Source organism: Rana temporaria, chromosome 3 (assembly GCF_905171775.1).
Source record: "Rana temporaria chromosome 3, aRanTem1.1, whole genome shotgun sequence".
Taxonomy (NCBI): domain Eukaryota; kingdom Metazoa; phylum Chordata; class Amphibia; order Anura; family Ranidae; genus Rana; species Rana temporaria.
Window position 1 is genome coordinate 177,334,598 of NC_053491.1, and position 22,507 is coordinate 177,357,104.

The 22,507-nt window shown below is 40.8% G+C and overlaps 1 protein-coding gene across 2 annotated transcripts in view; it reads right to left on the reverse strand.

Moving 5' to 3' along the window:
- Positions 1-246: 246 nt before the first annotated feature.
- Positions 247-22,507, reverse strand: part of ADAMTS20 (ADAM metallopeptidase with thrombospondin type 1 motif 20) — a 246,153-nt gene continuing 223,892 nt past the window's right edge. For both annotated transcript variants that reach the window (XM_040343882.1, XM_040343881.1), the window contains 8 exons: positions 20,090-20,290; positions 12,142-12,271; positions 8,826-8,917; positions 7,404-7,498; positions 5,076-5,209; positions 4,429-4,520; positions 2,631-2,735; positions 247-898 (listed from right to left, as the gene is read on the reverse strand). In XM_040343882.1, the coding sequence (XP_040199816.1) occupies positions 803-898; positions 2,631-2,735; positions 4,429-4,520; positions 5,076-5,209; positions 7,404-7,498; positions 8,826-8,917; positions 12,142-12,271; positions 20,090-20,290 (945 nt within the window). In that variant the 3' untranslated portion in view covers positions 247-802. The remainder of the gene's footprint in view (positions 899-2,630; positions 2,736-4,428; positions 4,521-5,075; positions 5,210-7,403; positions 7,499-8,825; positions 8,918-12,141; positions 12,272-20,089; positions 20,291-22,507) is intronic.

Consider the following 22,507-nt stretch of genomic DNA (forward strand, 5'->3'; position numbering starts at 1 on the left):
TTACATATCCCCAGCCCAAAAAGCCTAAACTATAAGACCCCTTTCACAATGGAGGCCTTTTTTATGGTGCTTTAGTGCTATAAATAGCTCCTGTAAAGCACTTGAAAAAAGCCTCATCTGTGTTGGCAGGATGTCAACAAATGTCCTGCAAGCAGGATACACTACGCCTAAAGTTCAACCTGCTCATTGAAATCAATAAGCAGAGCAGCCAAAGCGCCTGCAAAGCCGCTAGCGGGGGTTTAAAGCATCCCGCTAGCGCCCGAAAAGCGCTGCAAAAAACTAGCAGCACTTTACTGCCGACGCCCAGGCACTGGCAGTGTGAAAAGGCTCTAAAAGTATAAACTCCCACATTGATACCAAATGAGGAGTGTCACTGTCCTGAAAATGGACATTGCTGGCTATAAAAAAAACTTTTATAGCAGCAAATTTATAACCAGAACTGGGATGTTATGCTTTTTTTTATAATTTTTCATGGCAATGTTCCCATGTAAGTAAAAGCACCAATTAAAAATCTAGTAATACGATCCAGTGTTTCTACTCAGATCTGTTGGTTGTTGTTATTGTACAAGTCCTAAGACAACTATGATAATGTGTTGAGTTGATTTGTGTACCATCTATACAAGCAGGTACTGGCCCTTTACAAGTCATATTCAATCCTTTGAACTTTACCAGTCATACCATTGACCAAATGACAGTTCTTGAAAAGATCTGAATTGAGAACTTTTTTAGGGCCACAAACACTGTGATTGTTCAGTCATTTTCAATAATCAGAGTATTTATATGTGACCCATCTGCTCTTTTATTAACGCTCTTGTACTTGAACCTGGAGGCCAATAGCTGAGTTGGGAATGCATTTCCCACAATACCCTCCACATCTTCCATATACTTTAGTCCCATCCTAAAGAGAAAACACACACACTTAACATATGTGTCACATAAGATACAAAGCATCAGAACAATTTCATGGCATTCTTTTTCTCAAAATGTAGCAATCTTCAAGTCTTTGTCTCTACATCAGCAACACACAAAACAACAGGCTTCACTTTTTGAAATAAAATGGTCTGTATTGCTCAGAAACAGCCAATCAGTTTTGAACTGCCATTTTTCAGTTCAATTTTATTGACTGACAGAGGGAATACACAGACAGTTCTTACTAAAGGTATATTGATAAATTAGGATGAATGCATTTACCAATGATGCGTTCACACTATGCTATCTTGATAACAGCTACTTTAACTGATGAAAAGGGAGCTGCAGTGGCTCAACGCGATTGGCACTGCGCTGACAAGCCATTCACCTCTGCAGCTAGGGGTTCGGGTCTCGGCTACATGTGAATTGAGTTTGGTGGTCTCAGCCCGGCTCCCGGTGGGTGTGCTATGCGAGGTAAGCCTGCGCTTAGTACGCCCACCCCCCTCCCACAAAAACCACCACACTTACACGCACTCGAAATTGGGTTAACATGCACGCACTTTGACCACGCGGTCTCTAAAAAAGAGAGGCAAAGGACTAACGGGGCTGGTTGAGCGGGCAAATCCTCTCACTCCCTTATAGGGAGTCCCTCTGCCCCGTTGGGCTTCAAATCGGAGCAGGTAGGGCGGGCTGTGTGGGAGGACCCCCTCACACCCGCCATTGCCACCCGGGGCATGGAGAAAGGTGGCAGATTGCCTCTGGGGGAGGCCTGCCTACTCCCAACTCCTGCAGTCCGGCTCCTCTCTCGAGTACACGCACTAAAAGAAATACACTTTAAAAAAAAAAAAAACTGATGAAAACAAGAATGTGTGAAATCTTGTTACTACAACAAGAAATTACAAATGTTGACAAATGAAACAATAGATACAATGGCCCGGATTCACATACATCGGCGCATATTTATGCGGGCGTAGCGTATCTAATATACACTACGCCGACGCAGCGCACAGAGGCAAGCACTGGATTCACAAAGCACTTGCCTCCAAATCTACGCTGGGTTTCTTAGTCGTAACTCATCGTAAGTGGAAGTGGGCGTGAGCGATGCAAATGAGGCGTGACCCCATGTAAATGATAGATTGAGCATCATAAAGATACGAATAACGTACGGCTTCCCGTGGACGCATCCCAGTGTGCATGCTCAGAATCACGTCGAAACAACTGCCTAAGATACGTCGAATCACTGCCTACGACGTGAACGTAACCTACGCCTAGCCATAATCACGAACTACGTAAACAACGTAAAATAGGACGGCTGTGTTCCCTGGTCCATACCTTTGCATGAGTTGCGCCTCCTATATGGGGAATAACTTTACACCGGACGTAAGTCTTACACAAACCGCGTATATTATGCGCCGGGCGCAACTACATTTGTGAATCGGCATATCTCCCTCATTTGCATATGTGCATAGAAAATCAATGGGAGCGGCAAATGCACCCAGCGTAAATATGCGCCCACGATACGCCGGCGTAGGAAAGTTACGTTGGTCAGATGAAGCCTATTTTCAGGCGTATCTCAGTTTATAGGCACGGCGCATAGATACGACGGCGCATACTTACACTTACGTGGCGTATCTCGAGATACGTCGGCGTAAGTGCTTTGTGAATCTGGGCCAATGTTTCTAAATGTGATTTTATTAAGGTCATCGTTGCCTAAAACTCACCTGTGATTTGTGCACATTTACAGTTGCATAATTCCCTTGAGCCATCCACTTGGTTGCATCTGATACTTGAAAATCTGTTCCTGAGAGATTAATGCTGAACTGCCCCTGTAATATTGGAAAGGGATGTAAGACCTGACTTTCTTTCTTCACAAAACATGTACAGCACTGGTATGCTCAATTTTTAGCTTCTCAGTAATTGTAAAGAGAAAAAAGGTAGGACTTTTCCTAAAGCAAGATTGCATGGTATGGCTTATTGCATATCTGAAAAGTCATTATGAAAGCCACATAAAGTATAAATATTGGGATTTCTTACTATTCACTTACTGAAACCAGTGCTTATGGAAGCCATGGTTGACATTACCAGGAACTTGGCAGATTTTTATATGACAAACCTAAGCCTAAAGAAAAATAGTACACAACATTTCTGCATTTTGAGTTTGGAAATATAATTAAAGAATAAAAATGTTTTAAAATGCTTTAAAGGAAACATGTGAGGATAGATTTATGGGAGCTGATGTTGCTAACTTTATTTGACATGCTGACAAGTTATTACAGTCTGTAGTCTATGCATCAGAACATGAGCAGTGCAAGGCACATCTGAAGTTCAGAACAGTAAATAAAACAATGAGAAATATAGGCCTCCAAGAAAGTCTGTGAAAAAATTGCTGACATATTTTAACCACTTGCTGACAGTCACAGATCGCCGTGAACGGCCAATCGGAGCGGCCGTTTCCTAGGCGATCTGTGCGGCCAATGAGAGATGATCTCATATGTTTACATATGAGATCATCTCTCATTCCCGGCTCTCGCAGACAGCGGTGCTGTCAGGGGAGAGAGGAGACGGATCTGTGTCTCTTGTACATAGAGACACAGATCGGTCACCCCCCCCCCAGTCACCCCCCTTCCCCCACAGTTAGAACACTAATATTAGGGTACACATTTAACCCCTTCCTCACCCCCTAGTGTTAACCCCTTCCCTGCCAGTCAAATTTATACAGTAATTAGTGCATATTTATAGCACTGATTGCAGTATAAATGTGAATGGCGCCAAAAATGTGTCAAAAGTGTCCGCCATAACGTCGCAGTCCCAATAAAAATCGCAGATCGCCGCCATTTCTAGTAAAAAAATAAAATAATAATAATAATTCTGTCCCTTATTTTGTAGGCGCTATAACTTTTGCGCAAACCAGTCGCTTATTGCGATTTTTTTTATTTTTTTTACTAAAAATATGTAGAATACGTATCGGCCTAGACTGAGGATAAAAAAAAAACGTAAAAATTTTTTTTAGCTATTTATTATAGCAACAAGTAAAATTTTTTTTTTTTTTTCAAAATTGCTGCTCTATTTTTGTTTATAGTGCAAAAAATAAAAACTGCAGAGGTGATCAAATACCACCAAAAGAAAGCTCTATTTGTGGGGAAAAAAGGACGTTAATTTTGTTTGGGAGCCACGTCGCACGACCGCGCAATTGTCAGTTAAAGCGACGCAGTGCCGAATCGCAAAAAGTCCTCTGGTCAGGAAGGGGTTTAAGTGCCCAGTAAGGAAGTGGTTAAAGAAGCAGACTCTGAGGCTGTCATACTGATCCTCATTAGGCAGTAAAACTGGTACTAGGTTTCTGTGAAGACATCTGGAAAAAAAGTATTTTGAACTTATGTGGATTTCTAGACAACAAATGTAGGCAGGCATCCTTTGAAACCTGGGATACTACTGTCACCATTGTTTTTTTTTTTGTTTTTTTTTGGCCGTGACTTCTATTCTCATAAAAATATTTTGAAGAGGATACAAAAGTGGACATACCTGTGGACACTTGGCAGCACTGTAGCAGTCACCTGCTGTGGCAAATGGAACAGCTCTACCAAGAATTGTTCGAGCAAACAAAAGATCTGTAGCTACAAACAAAAATCTTTTCAGACAAGCAAACACAGAATTGTACTACTTAACTATTTATTTAGCTTTTCATTATTTTGTTTAATATCTGCTCATATTTTGAACTAATGTATGTTAGTCGGCCCTGTTGGCAAAGTATTCTTGTATCCTATTTTTTGTATGTATATACCATATGACAGTCAGTGTGACTTATCTAAATAAAATACAGCAGCGAAAATACACATGTGAAAACAGTACATCATGCACTTATGGAGAGACTTTTCTAAGAAAAACATGGAAGCTGCCAATGCTGGATTCTCCTTCTGCAAAAGAGTGATGCCTGCATCTTACAACAATTATTTGAGCTGCTGAACCAGAACAAGCACGCGGATAAGGAGGTCTTACTTTAATCTGACTTTCCCAAGCTGCATATTTGTTCCAGGTCAGTGTTCTCAGATAGTATTGAAGCCAGTGATTCAGCATAACAGCCAAATATATAGCATTTTCAGAAGAACATTAGTAATAGTAGCCTTCGTATTGGCCTTAGAATGGTTTAAATGCTATTTTTAAAAACTCACTTTTTATTTGCATTGAGATGATATCCAATCGTATTTTACCAAAGACAGTGAGGCCAGCAGCAAGGTAATCATTTTTACACACACAGTCTTGTTTTCTGCTCCCATTAAAAGGACATTCATATGGGTTTTTTAGCCTACAAAGACATAACTGTTAAAATTTACATTTGAAAATGTGGAATACTGATATGGGTGTTACTGGACGGAGGCAATTTTCTTTTTCTTTAGCAATAAGTATTGTACATAAGCATTAGGAAATGCTTTAGTCACTGACTACATGCTTTGGTTTTAGCACCTTGTTAGTATTAAAGAACAAAATAATATCTCACAATCAGTATTAACTATGTCTAATCCTTATACAGCTAGAATTGTTAAATAGATAGGAACATATATAATATTTCTTTTTTTTAATCAGTTTTTTACATTTATTTAATTACTTCCTGGTTTCCAGGTCTAGGCAAATGATGTTATACGTCTCCAGAGACTTCAGGAAGGGAGGAGGGGTTTTCCCAGCTAAACACACCCTCCTGTTTGTCATTCCTGAACTTAGGACAGATGGATTCCAGGAAGTAAATGCTACATTAATCATCTGCCCTTACTCAAGATGGCCGTGGTCAGAAATGCTGGGTGTGTTTTTCAAAGTGATTTCTCTGCAAAATAAAGCATTGAGAAATAGATGGATGGGGGAGTTTGCTTTGAACATTAAAACATATTGTGGTGCTCAGATACAATTTAGTTCCAATTTAAGTAAATGTGGGCCAAGAATAAATCATGTAAAATTGAAACAAACTAAGGATATATACCGTACATAAATATATATTTTTTTTTTTAAGAACAGTATCAAAAAGTAAAATTAAATATATAAACATAATATACACTTACTTAAAGTGGCTGTAAACCCTTTACAGCCACTTTTGACTACAGGTAAGACTAAAATAAGGCTTACCTGTAGCTACCATGGATATCTCCTAAACTTGCACGGTTTCGGAGATATGCCCATGTATCAGCATGTGTTGACGTCATCAGCACATGCGCACTAAAGCAATGGCACGTCCGTGCCGTTGCTGCAGCTAGTATGCCGTTACCAGTGGCCCCCGCTAAGAGTGATATCATTGTGGCTCTGGCCAATCACAGCGCCGGAGCCTGCGATACTTGGAAGAAACTCTGGGAGCGCTGTACAAGGACCGATGTGGGTGCTTCGATCTAAGGTAAGTATTTCATAATGAGCTAGTATGCCATGGACAACAACAAATGAAGCTTACTTTTTGGAATTAGTTCAGATCTGTCACTTTGGTTAGGAAATTTAGTAGTAAAACAAACAAGGAATGCAGATTGGCAAACGTTATACTGATACATAGAGATGAACAAACCAATTTGCCTGATTCAAGATTCAGCTCAGATTGTATCAGATTGCCCGACAATGGATTATTGAAGGTTTACACCAGAAATTGCAGCATCTATGCATCTTGTAGACAACTGGCTGTCTCAAACATATTTCAAGAGTCAAGACATCAGGAACAGCATTCATATAGAAATGTATGACATTTCCAAATTTCCAAGTACAACTGAGGCTGCATTCAACTTTGGTGCTGCTCAGAACTCACACAGTGCTTCTCACATTACAATGCACTGCAGTATTTACTACAGCAACTGTTGCTTACAGTTGTCACTTCTCAGTGGTTTAGAATTAGTAACCTAGGTGCAGTCTCTAGTCTGTTAGAAGCTGGAAGACCTGCTAGTGGTACTGGGCCCATTGACCTAAATAGTGCAGATGCCTTCCAGCAGTCAGCAGGTCCCAAGACTTAGTCTTCACCTGATGCTGGCTGCTGTGAGGATATTTAGCCGCTCCTTAACATTTTACCTTGATGCCTTGATGCCCATACCGTCTGTTTGCTCTTTTTAAAAAGCTGTGATCTTGGTTCTGTTGCCTGTACCTGCTCTCTGTCAATCTCCTGATGAAACTGACCCCCAATTTGGCCCTTTACTTGACTTGTTTTAACCACTGTTCCTTGCACCCCCTGCCTGGCCATGCTTTGTCTGATTTCCTCCTATTCCTTTTGCATATAGTTTATATATAGTTAGTTAAATTTAACTAACTATGACATGAAATCTATCTACAATAAAAAATATTAACAAAATCAGTGGCAGTATCAGCCATGATATTAGCTACAACAGCAACACCAGTGTTGAAATTCCCAAACTTGTCACCAAGCGGCAGAAAGCCAATTGACTCTATCCGTGTTGATGTCATTGCCGTCTGTATAGACTGTTCATCTTTTACGTCTAAAAAAAAAATCACATTTTGCATAAAGTATTAAAGTACCAACATACCTGTATCCAAACACCTCAGAAAAGTTGTCAGCTTCACCTTTTATTAAAGTTATATATTCTTTTGGGCTATCTGACTCCATGCCCGCACAATAGATCTACAAGGAATGCAGAAAAAATGCATACAAAATGGAGTAGCAATATATATAGTAGTACAATTTTGAACAGAATGATCTTTAGTGCTGAAAAGACAGAGGATCTCTCTTCAATTTTAATTTAGTTTTCTTTAATAGGAAACACAGGTCACAGGTAACACTTGACCTATTTATAACACTGATTTAAATAAGAACCTCTTATTATAAATATTAAAGAAATAGTAGTACCATCATCCTGAACATCTAGTTGAGATCCTGTTTTGCGTGACCTCCCGTTCACCATGATCCTCCCTCCAGGGACTACTTTAGCTCGGTGACCTGTATGGTTGGTCTCGCAATATGTCTATTGTCCTGTATTATTATTTTGATGCTTTTATTACTATGTTTGCTTTTTGATACCATGTTAATAAATTGATATATATATTTTATCTCTACTACTTTTCCGAGTTTATCTTTCTATACAGTACCGATATAGTCCTCTTGCCCCCCTCCCTCCTTGGTCTTTGGGGCCCCTCAAGTCCTAACTCTATTCTATTTATAACACTGGTGTTGCAGTCATTAGTCTTGTTTGATTTCTACCAGTTTTTCAGATGGCAAATCATTGATTTGGAGAGAAAGAAAGGATCTTCAGAGATAAAAGCTCTTAGCCAAATCCAAGGGCTCTTGCAAGGGGCAAAGCCCCTAGACAAAGTGAATGAAGATATTAAAAGATGCACTGTTCTTTTTTCATCATGAAAAATATATTTTTTGAAGGTCTACAGTAAATGTAACTTGACAGGTTTCAGGCTCCTGTATCCCCTTCTTCAGGGCCAATTGATATGTTTAAACACATCAATTAGAGACACAATGATTGAGGGTGCTCTCCTAAACGATAATCATTGTATTTCTGTGTAATGTGGTTACAAACTTAGACAACTAAGCTATTCTTCTGATGCTCTCTGTTTACACACATGAATAAGCCATGAGGAAGCAGAAGCAGATCCCTGAAACTGGTCATATTGCCGTCAGATTTTCAATACAATAGTCTATATGAGGAAAAAGACCAATGCTTCTTTAATTTTTTTAATTCACCTTGGTTATAGGATTTGCCTCTAGAGTGGAGAGCTTTCAGTATTTATTTAACCTTTGAGTCATACAAAATACCATCTGAACTTCATTTCACTCAACAAGAATATTAGCCTGAACTTAACATTTGCATATGAATGCATCAGCTCTTTGCATCCGGCACTATGAAACGTAATAAATGCAGAGACAGCACATTAGATAAAATTCTATCTAGGTTTAGTATCTGTTTCCATAATTATACAAAGTATTCCTTTAACTTATTTACCTTGATTTTTCTGTTGTTAATTTTTAGTGTATATTCACCATCAACTTGTGTGTTTTTAATAAGACGAATTTCCTTGCAGCTCTTGTACTCACCTAGAAAGAACAAAATAAAGGCACATGAAAAATTCATTAAGCAATAAATGTAAACTATAAGCCACACAGAGACAAAAAATTTCAGTGGGTTGGCAAACCCCTTTAATTGTGAAAAAGCATAATGAAGGGCAACCATGGGTAGGTCTATAAAGCAGGAAAAACATGCATACATATGTTATGAGCAAATATGGATGCCCCATGTGCATACCTGTATATTAATACAAATTATTACAAATGACAAGAAACACTTTTTAACATAACACATACTGTATTGGTAGGAGTATATATTTTAAACTGATCTTTTATACATGTTTATCTAAAACACCAACCTTGCTAGTGGTTAGTCATTGTTACCAATGTCACAATCAGGACTAAGGAACAATGACTAAATCCATAATAATATGACTACAGCTAAGCAACACCTGAACCTGAATCTTAGTTAAAAAATCAAATCATAAACAATGGACAAATCTACTACAAACACTACTGCCTAAGTAAAAATGATGTTGCAATGTATAATGTCAGTCACAAATAGCATTCATGATGAAATAAAGGAAATTGTCCTTACATTTTACTAGAACATAATGCAATGGAAAGAGGCTGCTATGCCTAATTGCCAGTTGTCATTATGAATAAGGACACAATTACCAACAGACCCAGTAAATCTAAAACTTTAGGCCACTGCAGTGGCAGTAAAGGATGTCTTCTTTGTGTGACTAACACACTGAGAGCACCTCTCTGTACTCTTAAACTGCTGATTTCTGCTACTGGAAGTTCTGAACATCCAGCAGGGGCAAGTAGTGGTGCAACGGATCGTCACTGATCTGTGATCCGAACGGGTCACCCTGTTTGGATCGGCACACCACGCGATCCGTGGAGGGCTCCGCAGCCTCGGCCATAGGAAAGTCCCGGAGCGACGACCATCTTGGTACACCCGGCTGTCTCGTCAGGAAGTGACGTTTCGTCGCCGCCATCTTGCTCCACCCCACACTCCTGCACAGTAATGATAGTGAGAAGGGGGCAAGCGGACATCTTGTTACACCCAACGGAGGTTTAGATTTCACAGTTCTTTTCAACACAAAACGGAGCTTATGTGCTTAAATACATTATTTGGAAATCCAACAGACTGTTTACATATTAAATTTTAAAGCAGCAGCAAACCTTACATGCTTGCTAATGTGACAGAACACCTCTGATTTTAACATTTAACTAAATGTGAAAATCAGATGTTCTTTCACATTAGCAAGCATGTAAGGTCAGCAGGTTTGCTGCTGCGTTTAAAATGTAAAATTTAACATGTAAACAGCCCATCAGATTATAGATATATACTGTATTTAAATACATAAGCTCAGTTTTGTGTTGAAAATAACTGTGAAATCTAAAACGCCGGTGGGTGTAACAAGATTTGTCTTTTTTTTCTTCTTGCTAATCCGAAAAATTATCCGATCCCTGACTCTGATCTGAGGATCGATCCGATCCGTGAATTTTTTGATCCGTTGCACCCCTAGGGGCAAGCTATCATCTCCATAGAACAATGGTATTGGATGTCGAAGGTATATCATTAGCAATGACATGCCATGCTGACATAGTCTTGCTTCCTCCTGTCAGCTACCTATGCTAGATGATGGGGGGGCGGGGAGGGGGCTTACAGTATGTGGCTGAAAGGGAAGGAAAGGGATTGGGTGGTGCATGCAACTGCTGGAGAAAAGGTTGTGGTTTGGGCACTGATATTTTACTGCAGGGATAAACAAGGGGCTCCAGTAAAGGGACATGAGATTGCAAGGAGAGTTGTTGTTGCAGGAGGGGAAAAATGAAATTGAGGGGGAAATATGAACTTGTGCTTTAAATTATGGCATATGATATGAGCAAAGTTTAGATTTTCTCCATTTAGAGTTTTGTGAGATTTAAATTGAGCCATGAATTTGCGCTAACCAACATTCTGCACTGCATGATGCAATTAGCAAACATTATGCTAACTATAAGAGAACAAACCAATTATGTAACTTCACAGGGGGCCTCTGAGGTTTTGAGTTCCCATAAAGAATGTTTTAATATTTCAATTTGAACTCCAGGCAAACCTCTTAAACCCATACAGTAGTTGAAATGCGTTTATGAGAATTATTTTATCTAAGAAAGATTTGATATTTTCCCATCCTGACCTGAGATTTGTAAAGCCTTCTTTGCCAGGGCAGGAGACCTAGTTTTTCCTGCTGTAGTTCAGTAACACCTACGGGTCTTCTCCATACCCCCAGCCAGTAACTAGTCTGTAAAAGGAGAACCAGGATGCTTATGCACTTGTCCCTCTGAATACCTGTTTTCTCCACCTACCAATGCTCCTGCACTGCAGCACAACTGATTATCCTTGTACTGCTGCTACACCAAAGTCTAAGCTCTGCTGCATATTGGACTGTAAGCGGCTGATACTAAATCAAATTTAGGTACTTACCCTGTTTGCATTTAAAAACATACATTAAGGGACATAATAATGAATACAAAACTTTATTAATTTGGGGTTTTAATATTTGCTTGGAGTTCTGCTTTCCATAAGTTTCTAACAGTTAACTTGATTGTAGCCTATACTACACCTGTTTGGGGCCACCATGCAGTAGTCACAGGAAAAAAAAATAAGTGGAGAAACTCAAGACAACAGCTTCTCTTTCAATGTATGGTTGAATTCTATCTTATCTATGTCCATTTATTAAAATATCCAATGATGTTTGCCTAGAAACAAAACATATCTTGCATGAAAGGCTTTTTATCTATTGACTGATAAGAATTATATTATTTATATACCATGCACTTACAGTTGCATTTATAAAATTCACCCAGTGAAAGTGCATGTTTATTTAATCTGTGTGAATGGGACAAAAAACAAACAAATGTTATCAGGCTATTTCCTGTGCTGGTTGAATGTTTTCATTGATTTAAAAGGGGAAAATACCACATTTGTTAACTAGATGGCAATTCCATTTGACTTAGTGCCATCTAGTGGTGAAATGCAATATTTTCTATTTTAAATCAATGAAAAACACTTGACCAGCACAGGACAATCTCAGTTAATCACTTTGCAAATGTCTTTATAATTGAACCCCTTATTGTTTGAGTTCAACATTTATTCACACTGCAAATAAAAATAGGTCATACATGCTTTTACTTAAAATGTTCTGTGCACTATTTCTAAAGACAGACAGTGACTGTTTATGTATACAAAATTGAATACTTACAGTATTTTGACAAACATGACTTCCTAGATCTTGGTTTCACATGTGATGGACACAGGTCACTTGAGTGGTTGTTCTCTGTCATACATACCACTTTTCTTTCGATAATTCCAATACCACATGCAGATGAACACTGTTCAGAGTGGGAAAGTAGATGTTTACAAATCAGAAAATAGGATTTTTGTACTCACCGTAAAATCTCTTTCCCTGAAGTCCATGGATGGACACAGCTTCCTTATATCTTGACATTTGGGTTATGTTCCGTCTATTAGGAGAGGACTAGGCAGACATGTTAGATACTTAAAAACACGTAACTATACCAAAGCTGAACAGGCGGTCCCTCTGGTCATAACCCTGCACTCAGCAGCTCAGTTCGTTCAAAAGCAGTACAAACTTAAAAAAGAGGGGTGGGTGCTGTGTCCGTCCATAGACTTCAGAGAAAAGGATTTTACGGTGAGTACAAAAATCCTATTTTCTCTTTTGTCCATGGACGGTCATAGCTTCCCTAAATCTTGACATTTGGGTCATCCCCAAGCAGTGTCAAAAAACGAGGAGTGGGCACAGCAATCAAACAAACTTCACCCCAAACAAACAGAGCAACTCAACCTAGGAGCTGCAACCTTAAACAGCTGCCTGCAAAACCTTGCGCAGAGGCAAGCATCCGCAGATGCATGCACGTCAACCTTGTAAAGAAAAGTTAAAGTGTGAACGGACGACCATGTTGCCCCCTTACACACCTGTAAGGACTGCCGACAGAGCGTCCACAGGCACCGCAGGTGCAGGGGCACCAGTTTCTACCATCGGAATGTCTGGGGAAGAAACGCCAGCTTCTGATGCCATGCCGTCTCACACACCTGACAGCCACTTAGGGACTAGGTCAAGGTACAAAAAATGCCCACCCTCCCAGCTGCACAGAATGAGCGGTATTCCCAGAGGACTCACCACCCTGAACCAGGCACTGCTCAGCGCTGCCGTGCGCTCTAACACCTCAGTGTGTCTGAGGTGTCTCTGAGGAGATCTGCCGTTAGCGCTGTTGAGTAGTGTGTCAGGAACGTTACTTACCGAGGCCGAGATGCCAAGGGCGGCTCACCTTTGCGACTCGATGCGATCCACCCGCTGGAGTTTGAGATAGAGGGAAGGACGCACCAAGAGGCACCGGGTCCAGTGGCAGGAGGGAATCCAAGGTGGACCGAGAACTGGATAGCCGAAGCTCACTGGAGGCTGTTCAGAAGCACACAGGAAATAGTCTAAACAGAAGGTGCCCACGGGAAACAAGGTTGAAGATAATACCAGGAACGAGTCGGGGTCAGGGGCTGAAGCAAGCAGAATATCCGAAGTCCAAAGCCAAAGGTCAGGGAATAAAGAGATCAGGTAGTCCAAGTCCGAGCCGGGGTCAAAGGGTTACAGAAAGCGACAATCCAAAAGCAGGTCAAGGGTCAGGTAAACAAGATATCCAAACAAGGTTTTCAGCAGCAAGGTAAATCCAGAAGCTGTAACGAACCAGCAATTTGCAAGGAGGAAGGGGCTGGCTTAAATAGGCCGCTCAGGCCACTGATTGGTCCGAAGTAGCACGAGTTCAGAACCAGGCTCCGACGGACAGCAAGAAGAATATCACTGAGCAGTGGCTCAGAGGCAAAGACCTGGACCAGCAACGGAGAGGCCCTGGGTTCAATTCCACCCAGAGCCAACTGGGGGACGACCACGCCTCGCTGTCTGTTTGGCACGGTATCGATCGTGACAAGTGAAAAGGAAGCGCTAGAGGCCAAACCATGTGCAAAAACCCCAAGAAGATGGTCCCGTAGATTACACTGGGAGCAATGGGAAGTACACAGCACACAAGAAGGAAGGGTATAAAGTGGGGGGGAGGGCAGAGAAAGGATAAAAAAGGGATGGTTGCAGAGGTGAATGTGCTTACCTTAACCTAGTCTTATTGAAGGAGAATGGTTTAGGCATTCCAAAAAGATGAAGTTTTTAAGAAACCGGCTAGAGGTAATCATGAGAGATAAAGAAAAGCGAGCGGGGAGGCATTACAAAAAATGAGTAGGGGTAGGGTATACAATGTATACAATGTATATAATATACTAATATTGTTTTGCTCAGAGTACGAAGGATGTACAAAAAATATGTTATAAGACGAGTATTGTGATGTTTTTTTTATGTGAATATTTGAATAATATAAGTGTGGTATTTGGAAACAAATGTATGAATTATAAGAGTTTAGGTCCTGCGCTTGCTGTATAAAGGGGAATCATGGGGTAGGGGGAGAAAAAAAAGAAAAAGAAAAAGAAACTCAGTTAAGGTATATATGAAAAATAGGGAAAAGAGAAAAATATATCAGGGAACTGGTAGGGGTTGCTTCGAGGGGGGGGGGGGGAAGGGGGACATGAGAGAGGAACAAGGGTATAATGAGGGAGGCCGCTACCTCCACGTGCGCATAACCAACTTGATACGCCTCTCCTCCAAAGGGAGGGAAGTCAGAGGCTTTTTTTTCTTTTTTTTTTTGTCCGCGCGTGTCCAGATAGATTCACGAGTGGGGAGATCTCCCGTACAAGTCCGGACAATTCCTCGTTATCTTCCTGTGGCCACAGGAAGTAGCCAGACCACAGGGGGGGAAAAAAAGTAAATATTTTTTTTTTCCTTTTCTTTCTCATCTCTGCTTTTCTCTCCCCCGGACTTTGTATTTCTCCCCCAACCGACTCCCTTACCGAGGCGGGCCCACACCAACTGTTGGTGTGATCTTTTTCTCGTTCTCTCTTTTTCCAGCCCTTAGGCCTCATACACACAATAGGTTAACCATAGGACAATGGTCTGATGGACCGTTTTCATCGGTCCAAGCCGATCGTGTGTGGGCCCCATAGGTTATTTAACCATAGGTTTTAAAAAAGCCAACTTGCTTTAAATTTAACCTATGGATTCCTAACCGATGGGAAAAAAACGATCGTTAGTAGGCATAACCATCGGTTAAAAATCCATGCATGCTCAGAATCAAGTCGACGCATGCTTGGAAGCATTAAACTTCGTTTTTTTCAGCACGTCATTGTGTTTTACGTCACCACGTTCTGACACGATCGTTTTTTTAACCGATGGTGTGTAGGCACGACGGACCATCAGTCAGCTTCATCGGTTAACCTATGACAACGGTCCTTCAAACCGTTCTCATCGGATGGACTGATCGCGTGTACGAGGCTTTAGGGTGGTCCCTATGTGACAAATCCCTCCGAGCTTTTCTTGTTGTATTTTTCAGTAACAGATCTAATTGCAGTGTAAAAGAGGAAGGAGAAAGACTGGTATATCAAGATGACTAAAATAATTTTGACATCTTATAATGTGAAAGGTTTGAATTTACCAGAAAAACATAGTAAGTTATTTATCTCAGGATAACTCAGGAGACTCGGATCGCATATTATATTTCTCCAAGAGACACATTTAAAAAAAAAAAATCAAAGTTTGGAAACTATAGATATCCCATTGTGTATCATAGAGCATCACAGACCTCAAACGCAAAAGGAGTAGCAATTATTTTGTCAAGTCAGATACCATGGAAAGAAACAAAGATAATTACAGATGAGGAGGGGAGGCTATTGATTGTAAAGGGCCTAATGTATGATCAAAAAGTTACTCTGCTGAATATATATTTACCCAACGAGGGTCAAGTAGCAGCTTTGGAGACGCATATGAACGTAATACATCAAAATAAGGAGGGAATCCTGTTGATGGGAGCAGACTTAAACATGGCATTAGATCCAGCCCTAGATGCCTCAAGGGGAACCTCCCATCTGTCGTATATAAAACTACGAAAAGCAAAAAGAATGCTCCAGGAGCTGCAAGTAAGTCAAATTAGATCTACAGAAATGGGATAAGGAGGTGTTTACATAGTTTGGCAGAATTAATCTCATCAAAATGAACATAATGCCAAGATTGCTGCATTTATTACAGACCCTACCTATTAAGATCCCGGTGGGATACCTGAGAGAGTTGAGAGCAAGATTGGCAAGGTTCATATGGTATGGAAAGCCTGCCAGAATCCGTAGAGATATCTTGACCTTACCAAAAGAAAAAGGTGGTGTAGGGTTCCCTGACACAGAGGGTTATTATAAGGCAATACATTTAGCAAGGGTGCTGGATTGGTGCGCATCTCAAGAAGAGAAACCATGGGTACACATGGAACAAGCAATAGTAGAGCTACCCCTGGAGGGGTTAATTTGGCTCACAAGCACGACTACACCGCAAGCAGCAAAGCAACATCCAACAGTGGGTGCGACACTTAGTGTAGTCAAAAGGACATTGAAAAAAGTTAAGATATTGACTCTTTTGAGCCCGATGACTCCTATTCTGGGTAATCCAGAGTTTGAACCAGGTCTAAAGGACAAAAGTTTCATGACGTTAAAACGACAGGGCAAAAGTAGACTTATACATGTTATGGTAGATAATCAAGTAATGTCTGGAGAAGAGTTGGATCGTGAGTTTGGGGAAAGATTGGACCCTTTTAGGAGAATGCAGTTAAATGCATTTCTCAGATCAATATCTACACGAACGAGAGATATAGCCACACCTTCTAAGTTTGTATACCATGGTGACCAAATTGAAAGCCCCACAGAACTTTGGCTTCATACAGGCATGGGAGAGGGAGATGGGGGTCACTTTTTCAGAAGCACAAAAAAATAAGATATTTAGGTTTAAACATAAGGCATCAATAGCAACCAGGTATCAAGAAGGGAGTTACAAGATTTTGAGCAGGTGGTATAGAACCCCAGAAGTATTGAATCGTATATATCCACAGGTATCTAATTTGTGTTGGCGTTGTCAAGGAACTGTTGGTACTATGATGCACATTTTTTGGGTACTTTCAGAAATAAAGAATTTTTGGAAAATGGTCTCCGAAATAATAGAAGAAATCATGTGTCACTTGGAGATATTCCAGCTGTCTTCCTGCTTTTTGACATCCCTCTTTCGACTGAAATGATAAAAAATCAGTGTTGAGACATTTGCTTATAACGGCAAAAGCATGCATCCCAGCTCTCTGGAAAAGCAATGTCTCTTCAATTAAAGCACAATGGATGGCAAAAATATCCAATCCAAAGTCCAATTAATGGAAAATCTCACTATGAGTATCAGGAAGACAAATACCGACAGATCTGGGCTCCCTATGTCGCATACAGGGAGCGGGTGGGGTGAGGGGAGGAGAGAGGGCGGAGGGAGATTTCGTTTCTTTCCTGTTTATAAATACTGTGTTTCTTTTTTCTTTAACTGTCCTAAGATTAAACCGGTATTTCCGGTTAATTTCTTTCTTGATGGGAGAGGGGTATGTAGTGAAAGTGCTAGGGAGATAGTAACAAAGATATAGTATAAGGACAGAATCAAAACAATACAAGTTTAAAGATAAAGGAGGAATAAGGGATAGGAGAAATTACAAGTTGTTTTTGTAAGTTAAAGAGTGAGCAAGGTAAAATAAAAAGTGTATAAGAGTAACAATAAGTAGAATGGATGTATAAGATGGTTTATCTGTAAAGATGTATTATGATTATCTTTGTGAAAAGAAAAAAAAATACTAAAATAAAGAATTAAAAATAAATAAAAATAAAGGGCCAAACAATACTGGGCACACAAACGGGGACCCCAAAAAGGCAGACCACCTACAACAGAGCGGACCCGGGCACCCGCGCAGACCCCAGCCAGGGACCGGAGCCCCCCCTCAGGTACCCCCCAGTGAGATACACAGCAGGCCCAGTCTAGCCTGGGGAGGAGGGATGGACGGGAAGAGAGGAAAGGGAGGACTAGAGACCCCCTATCGACCACCCCAGGAAAGCCCAGCTGTTCCATCCTGCCAAGACAGGAGGAACTGTACTTACCCGTTCCTGTGAGGACTGCTGGAAGTGTTCCTGACAGACCCAAACTGAGCAGGATGGAGTGGCTGCCGGCCACGGCCCACTGTGACTGGACAGCAGTAGCCTGGTCATATGTGGGCCCCGGAGCATATAGCTCACCGGCCACCCCTGGAGCAAAACGGGGTATGTCGTGGATGACCCAGCGCGTAGCTAGGGCCTGCTCATGCTCGATGGCCGGACTGGGGAGACTACAAGTATCTATATTATCCAGCCTGTTATCCAGCCGGCAGTTGATAGTAGATCTCAGGATCCAATAGTAAAAAGAAAAAACAAAAAAGAAAAGTAAAAAGTTCTCCAGGAACATGGGCCCTTAGGGAGCCAGATCCTTTTCCTACACTAGGCAGAAGAAGGGTGAGGGGCTATGAGTAGAGGGACTGCCCCCTGGGCAGGGCTGTTCAGCTTTGGTATAGTTACATGTTTTTAAGTATCTAACATGTCTGCCTAGTCCTCTCCTAATAGACAGAACATAACCCAAATGTCAAGATTTAAGGAAGCTGTGTATGTCCATGGACGAAAGAGAAACACAGTTTTAATATGTTGATTCGGGAAATATCCAATTGCCTTAAGGCAGTGGTTCTCAACCTTTTAGTGACGTGACCCCCTGATAAAATTTCCCAAGTTGTGGGAACCCCTAACAGTAAAATTATTTTCGTAGTGTGGGTTGTCAGCATCCAAGGCAAGACAATTAATTTGTGCCCCTAACCCACGAAAATTTTGCGCTCCCTGAGTCCCCTCCACTCGTACAATTTTTTTTAATTAAAACCTCATATGGTGCATTTTAGGATGTACCACTCTTTCTCTTTGTTCTCCTCTTCTCCTCTTTGTTTCCCTTTTATCTCTCGCTATCCTAATTTCTTGTTTTTTTCCCCCCGTCCCTCTCTCTAGCCGTCTTTCTTGTTTTTTTCTCTTATTCTTTCTCTCCCTTCCATGTATTCTCTATTTTAATTCCTTCTCTTACTCCTTGGTGGAGGGGGAATGGTATGAGTGGCAATGCTGGGGGGAGTTCTGATCAGCCAACTTAGGTGCTCTTGATCAAGGTCATCTGCTGATCTGAGAACTGTAGTGGGGACTTTTAATGGAAACTATAATGACAGGTAGTGTTACCCAGTGTGTCTCCGACTCTGTGGTGTCTCGTAGCAGTGACAGCTATGCTGAAATCAGGAGAAAGGGTCTCCTCCAGCCCCTCCCACCTCACAATCCTCACCAGTCAGCGGACCTCTAGTCTCTGCCCCCCAAACCATGCAGTGAACTGAACGGGCAGCTGCGAAGAGGCTGAGTGGGCGGCCATGTGCTCCAGGAACAGCCCAGCTGGGTGGCAACCGGCTCCAGAGACAGCCCTGCTGAGCAGCCGCAAGAAGGCTGGAAGAGTGGTGCGGGCCTCAGGAACAGCCCAGGATTTGGTGACCACTGGCAAATCATCATTTGACCCCCGAGGGGGTCCCGACCCCAGGTTGAGAACCACTGCCTTAAGGGGACCAAGAAGGACCCCCCCCCCTACTGGCAAAAATCAGACCACAATTTATAGGGTATTTGCATTCCTCTGGATCAGCTTTGGGTATAGGATTCTGTATATGGATGGTTTCTATTTATTTTTAGATTGGTCTATTGGTTGAACTAGATAAACGTGTGTATTTTTTCAACTTGACCAACAATGCAACTATGTGAGGCACATGTTTCACTAACAAGATAAATGTCAAATATGTTAGTTCAATTACAGCATATGTAACATAGCAACTGCAAACAGTGCACACATGATGTCAAATCAATTTTAAAATGTTTATTACTGGTTTCAATTTTTTCAAATGAGTTCCATACACTTGCATTCTGGCTGTCTTTGCTACAGAAAAATGCTGCAGGCACACATCACATAAATGGTAATCTGCAAACTCATATTCTTAGCACTTCAAGAGGCACTTCAATTGAAAAAGCAATGCTTCTCAAGATGGGAACTTCTGAGGTGCTATGGCAGCACTCTTAGTTCACTCTCACACAGATACTTCATGTGACACAGATTAAAAATCTATTTGCACACATCTGAAAGATTTAGGGCTTTTGATATAACGCACCTTGCTCCATTTCCCGACTTTCCAAAATACTGTTTGGATGCAGTTCTTTCCATTGCATTTGTGATCCAATGAATGTTGTCGTAAAGGACAGCTTTTATAACTGGCAGTTCGTAAGCCATTCATGTACTGATTTTGCTTTGACAGTACTGTTCTACAATAAGTCATTTTTTGTTTGTGGCCAAACCAGCAACTTCTGGAACACTGAAAAACAGAAATAAATTCATTGTCATGGAATGCTTGCTGTAGATTTGTTTTAAGTAAAGTACAATTAAACAGTTTTGACAGATACGTTGGATAACTTGTTCCACACACACTTCTACATAAAACAAACTTTCCACACAGGTCCAGCAAATACCTTCCATCATTGCTCTGATGGTTTGATATCCTGCCACTATCCGGTATAATTTCAATTAATGCAATACACACAAGGATATTAAAACTGCTGTTTTTCCTAGAGCTTTAAAAACTGCATTAATCCAATTGCATTACCATTTACAAACGTATAACAAGACAGCCAAAAATATTCTTTATAAAAGCCTATTAAACATAAGGTTCTATGTATTTCTGTATAGAAAAAGTTCCCCAATACTGTTATTCCAGCTTTCAATGAATGCTGATTTATGGAAAGTATATCCACAAGTAGGCTTCCTTGTTTAATCCCAATATAACTCTGGTTACAGCTGACAAGAAAAAATGAAGCACAAAAAAATGATATCTGATTCAAAATTCAAAAATATTTAAAAAGTAATCAAATTATTATTTGCTTTAATAAGTGATCAAATTATTATTTTACTTTGCAAAAAATGCCAAATTACAGTACCTGCAAGGTACAACAGAAAAACTTGCATGTGATTGGATGATGGTAGTCAGCTGAACTTACTTTAATTTACTAAGCTCTGGAGAGCTAGTAAATTCCATTTTAAAGGGAATAGTCTTTAGTAAATCAACGTGTGTGTGTCAGGGAGCCTGTACAATCTCTGATTATGTAGACAATGCATGTGGTATAGCATTTTCCCTTGTGAAGTATGATATTTAAAAATGAATGTCAGAGTGTGTGTGTGTTTATATAACAAAAAATGTATATACACTTCAGCAGTTGTTATCTAAGCCCTTTTTCAAAACCTGAATTGAATTATGGAAGCAATGTGTAGTGCTATGTTTCCCCTAAAGATGTCTGTAGTTGCACTATTGTTGATGTCATCATGTTATCGGCCATTTGTGCAGTTCATGCGGATGAACAGTATTACATGAAGAAAGATGGCGCACCACCTCACTACCACCGAGACGTGGGAGCCTATTTCAATGACATTCTGCCAGGACGCTAGTTAGGACATAGAGGTGCTGCCAAATTCCCTCCATGTTCCCCAGACTTACATTAACACCCCTCAATTAACACCCCTCAATTTCTACAGTATACTGTAGAAAATAACCTACACTGATTGCACTACGGGAAGAAATTAAAACATCATGTAAAGCAATTCCTGTGGACACTATAGTCAATGTTGTTCATGCAGTAAATAAAAATAAATAAATAAAAAGTGTCTGGATGCTAATGGTGACCACTTTGAGCAATTAATGTGATTGCATAATTCAAACATGATTTACAGCTACCCTTTGAAGTGTTCCAGAAGAGCTGGACAGCACAGTCAAATGGACTGGAAAGAGAAACAGCAGTGCTGTCAACAAGGGAGCCAGCCCAGATAGCAAGCAATTGTGCTACAAGTTTGAAAAGGACTTGCTAAGCTGTTGCTAGACTTGCCAGGCTTCACAAAGTTTGTTGCACAGTTGCAGCAAGTCTGCATTGCATGTCTCCAGATCAACTTTCTTTGCAAATAATCTGCAAGTCTGCTGCAAGTTCTGCTTCAGTTGCGTTGTGCAATAGTCATCCCACCACAGAGGTCACAGTGACTGAATTTTCATGCTGTAGACTAGCAGAGTGTTTGCTGCAGACTTACCAATGCAACTTTCTCTTGCTAGAGACTTGCCATGCAAATTTGCTACAAATTGTAAAAGTGTCAACTAGAACTTGTGCTTTAAGTGCTTTGCAAGTGTACAACTTGCCAGTGAAAACGTACAGCAAATTAACAAACATAATTCAACACTGGCAAGTTATCCTTGCTATCTGGAAGGTGGTTCTGTATTTTCATGTGTACACATTGTGTGGGAGAAACCCCTGCATAGGCAACTTTACGTTCTTTGAATAAAACTGGGCTGCCATGCCCTAAAATACATTTTCGGACTAGTACAACTCAATCTGACTTTATATATCTGTATACATTGTACAGGATACCAAGGATGGGTACTAGATGGGTGCTATGTGGCACCAATATTCAAGTTTTGGTCCCTTTAAGGGAAGTGTGTGTACTCAGGGGGTTCACCCATGATGGGTGAGGAATTCCGGGGTAGCAATGTAAAAGA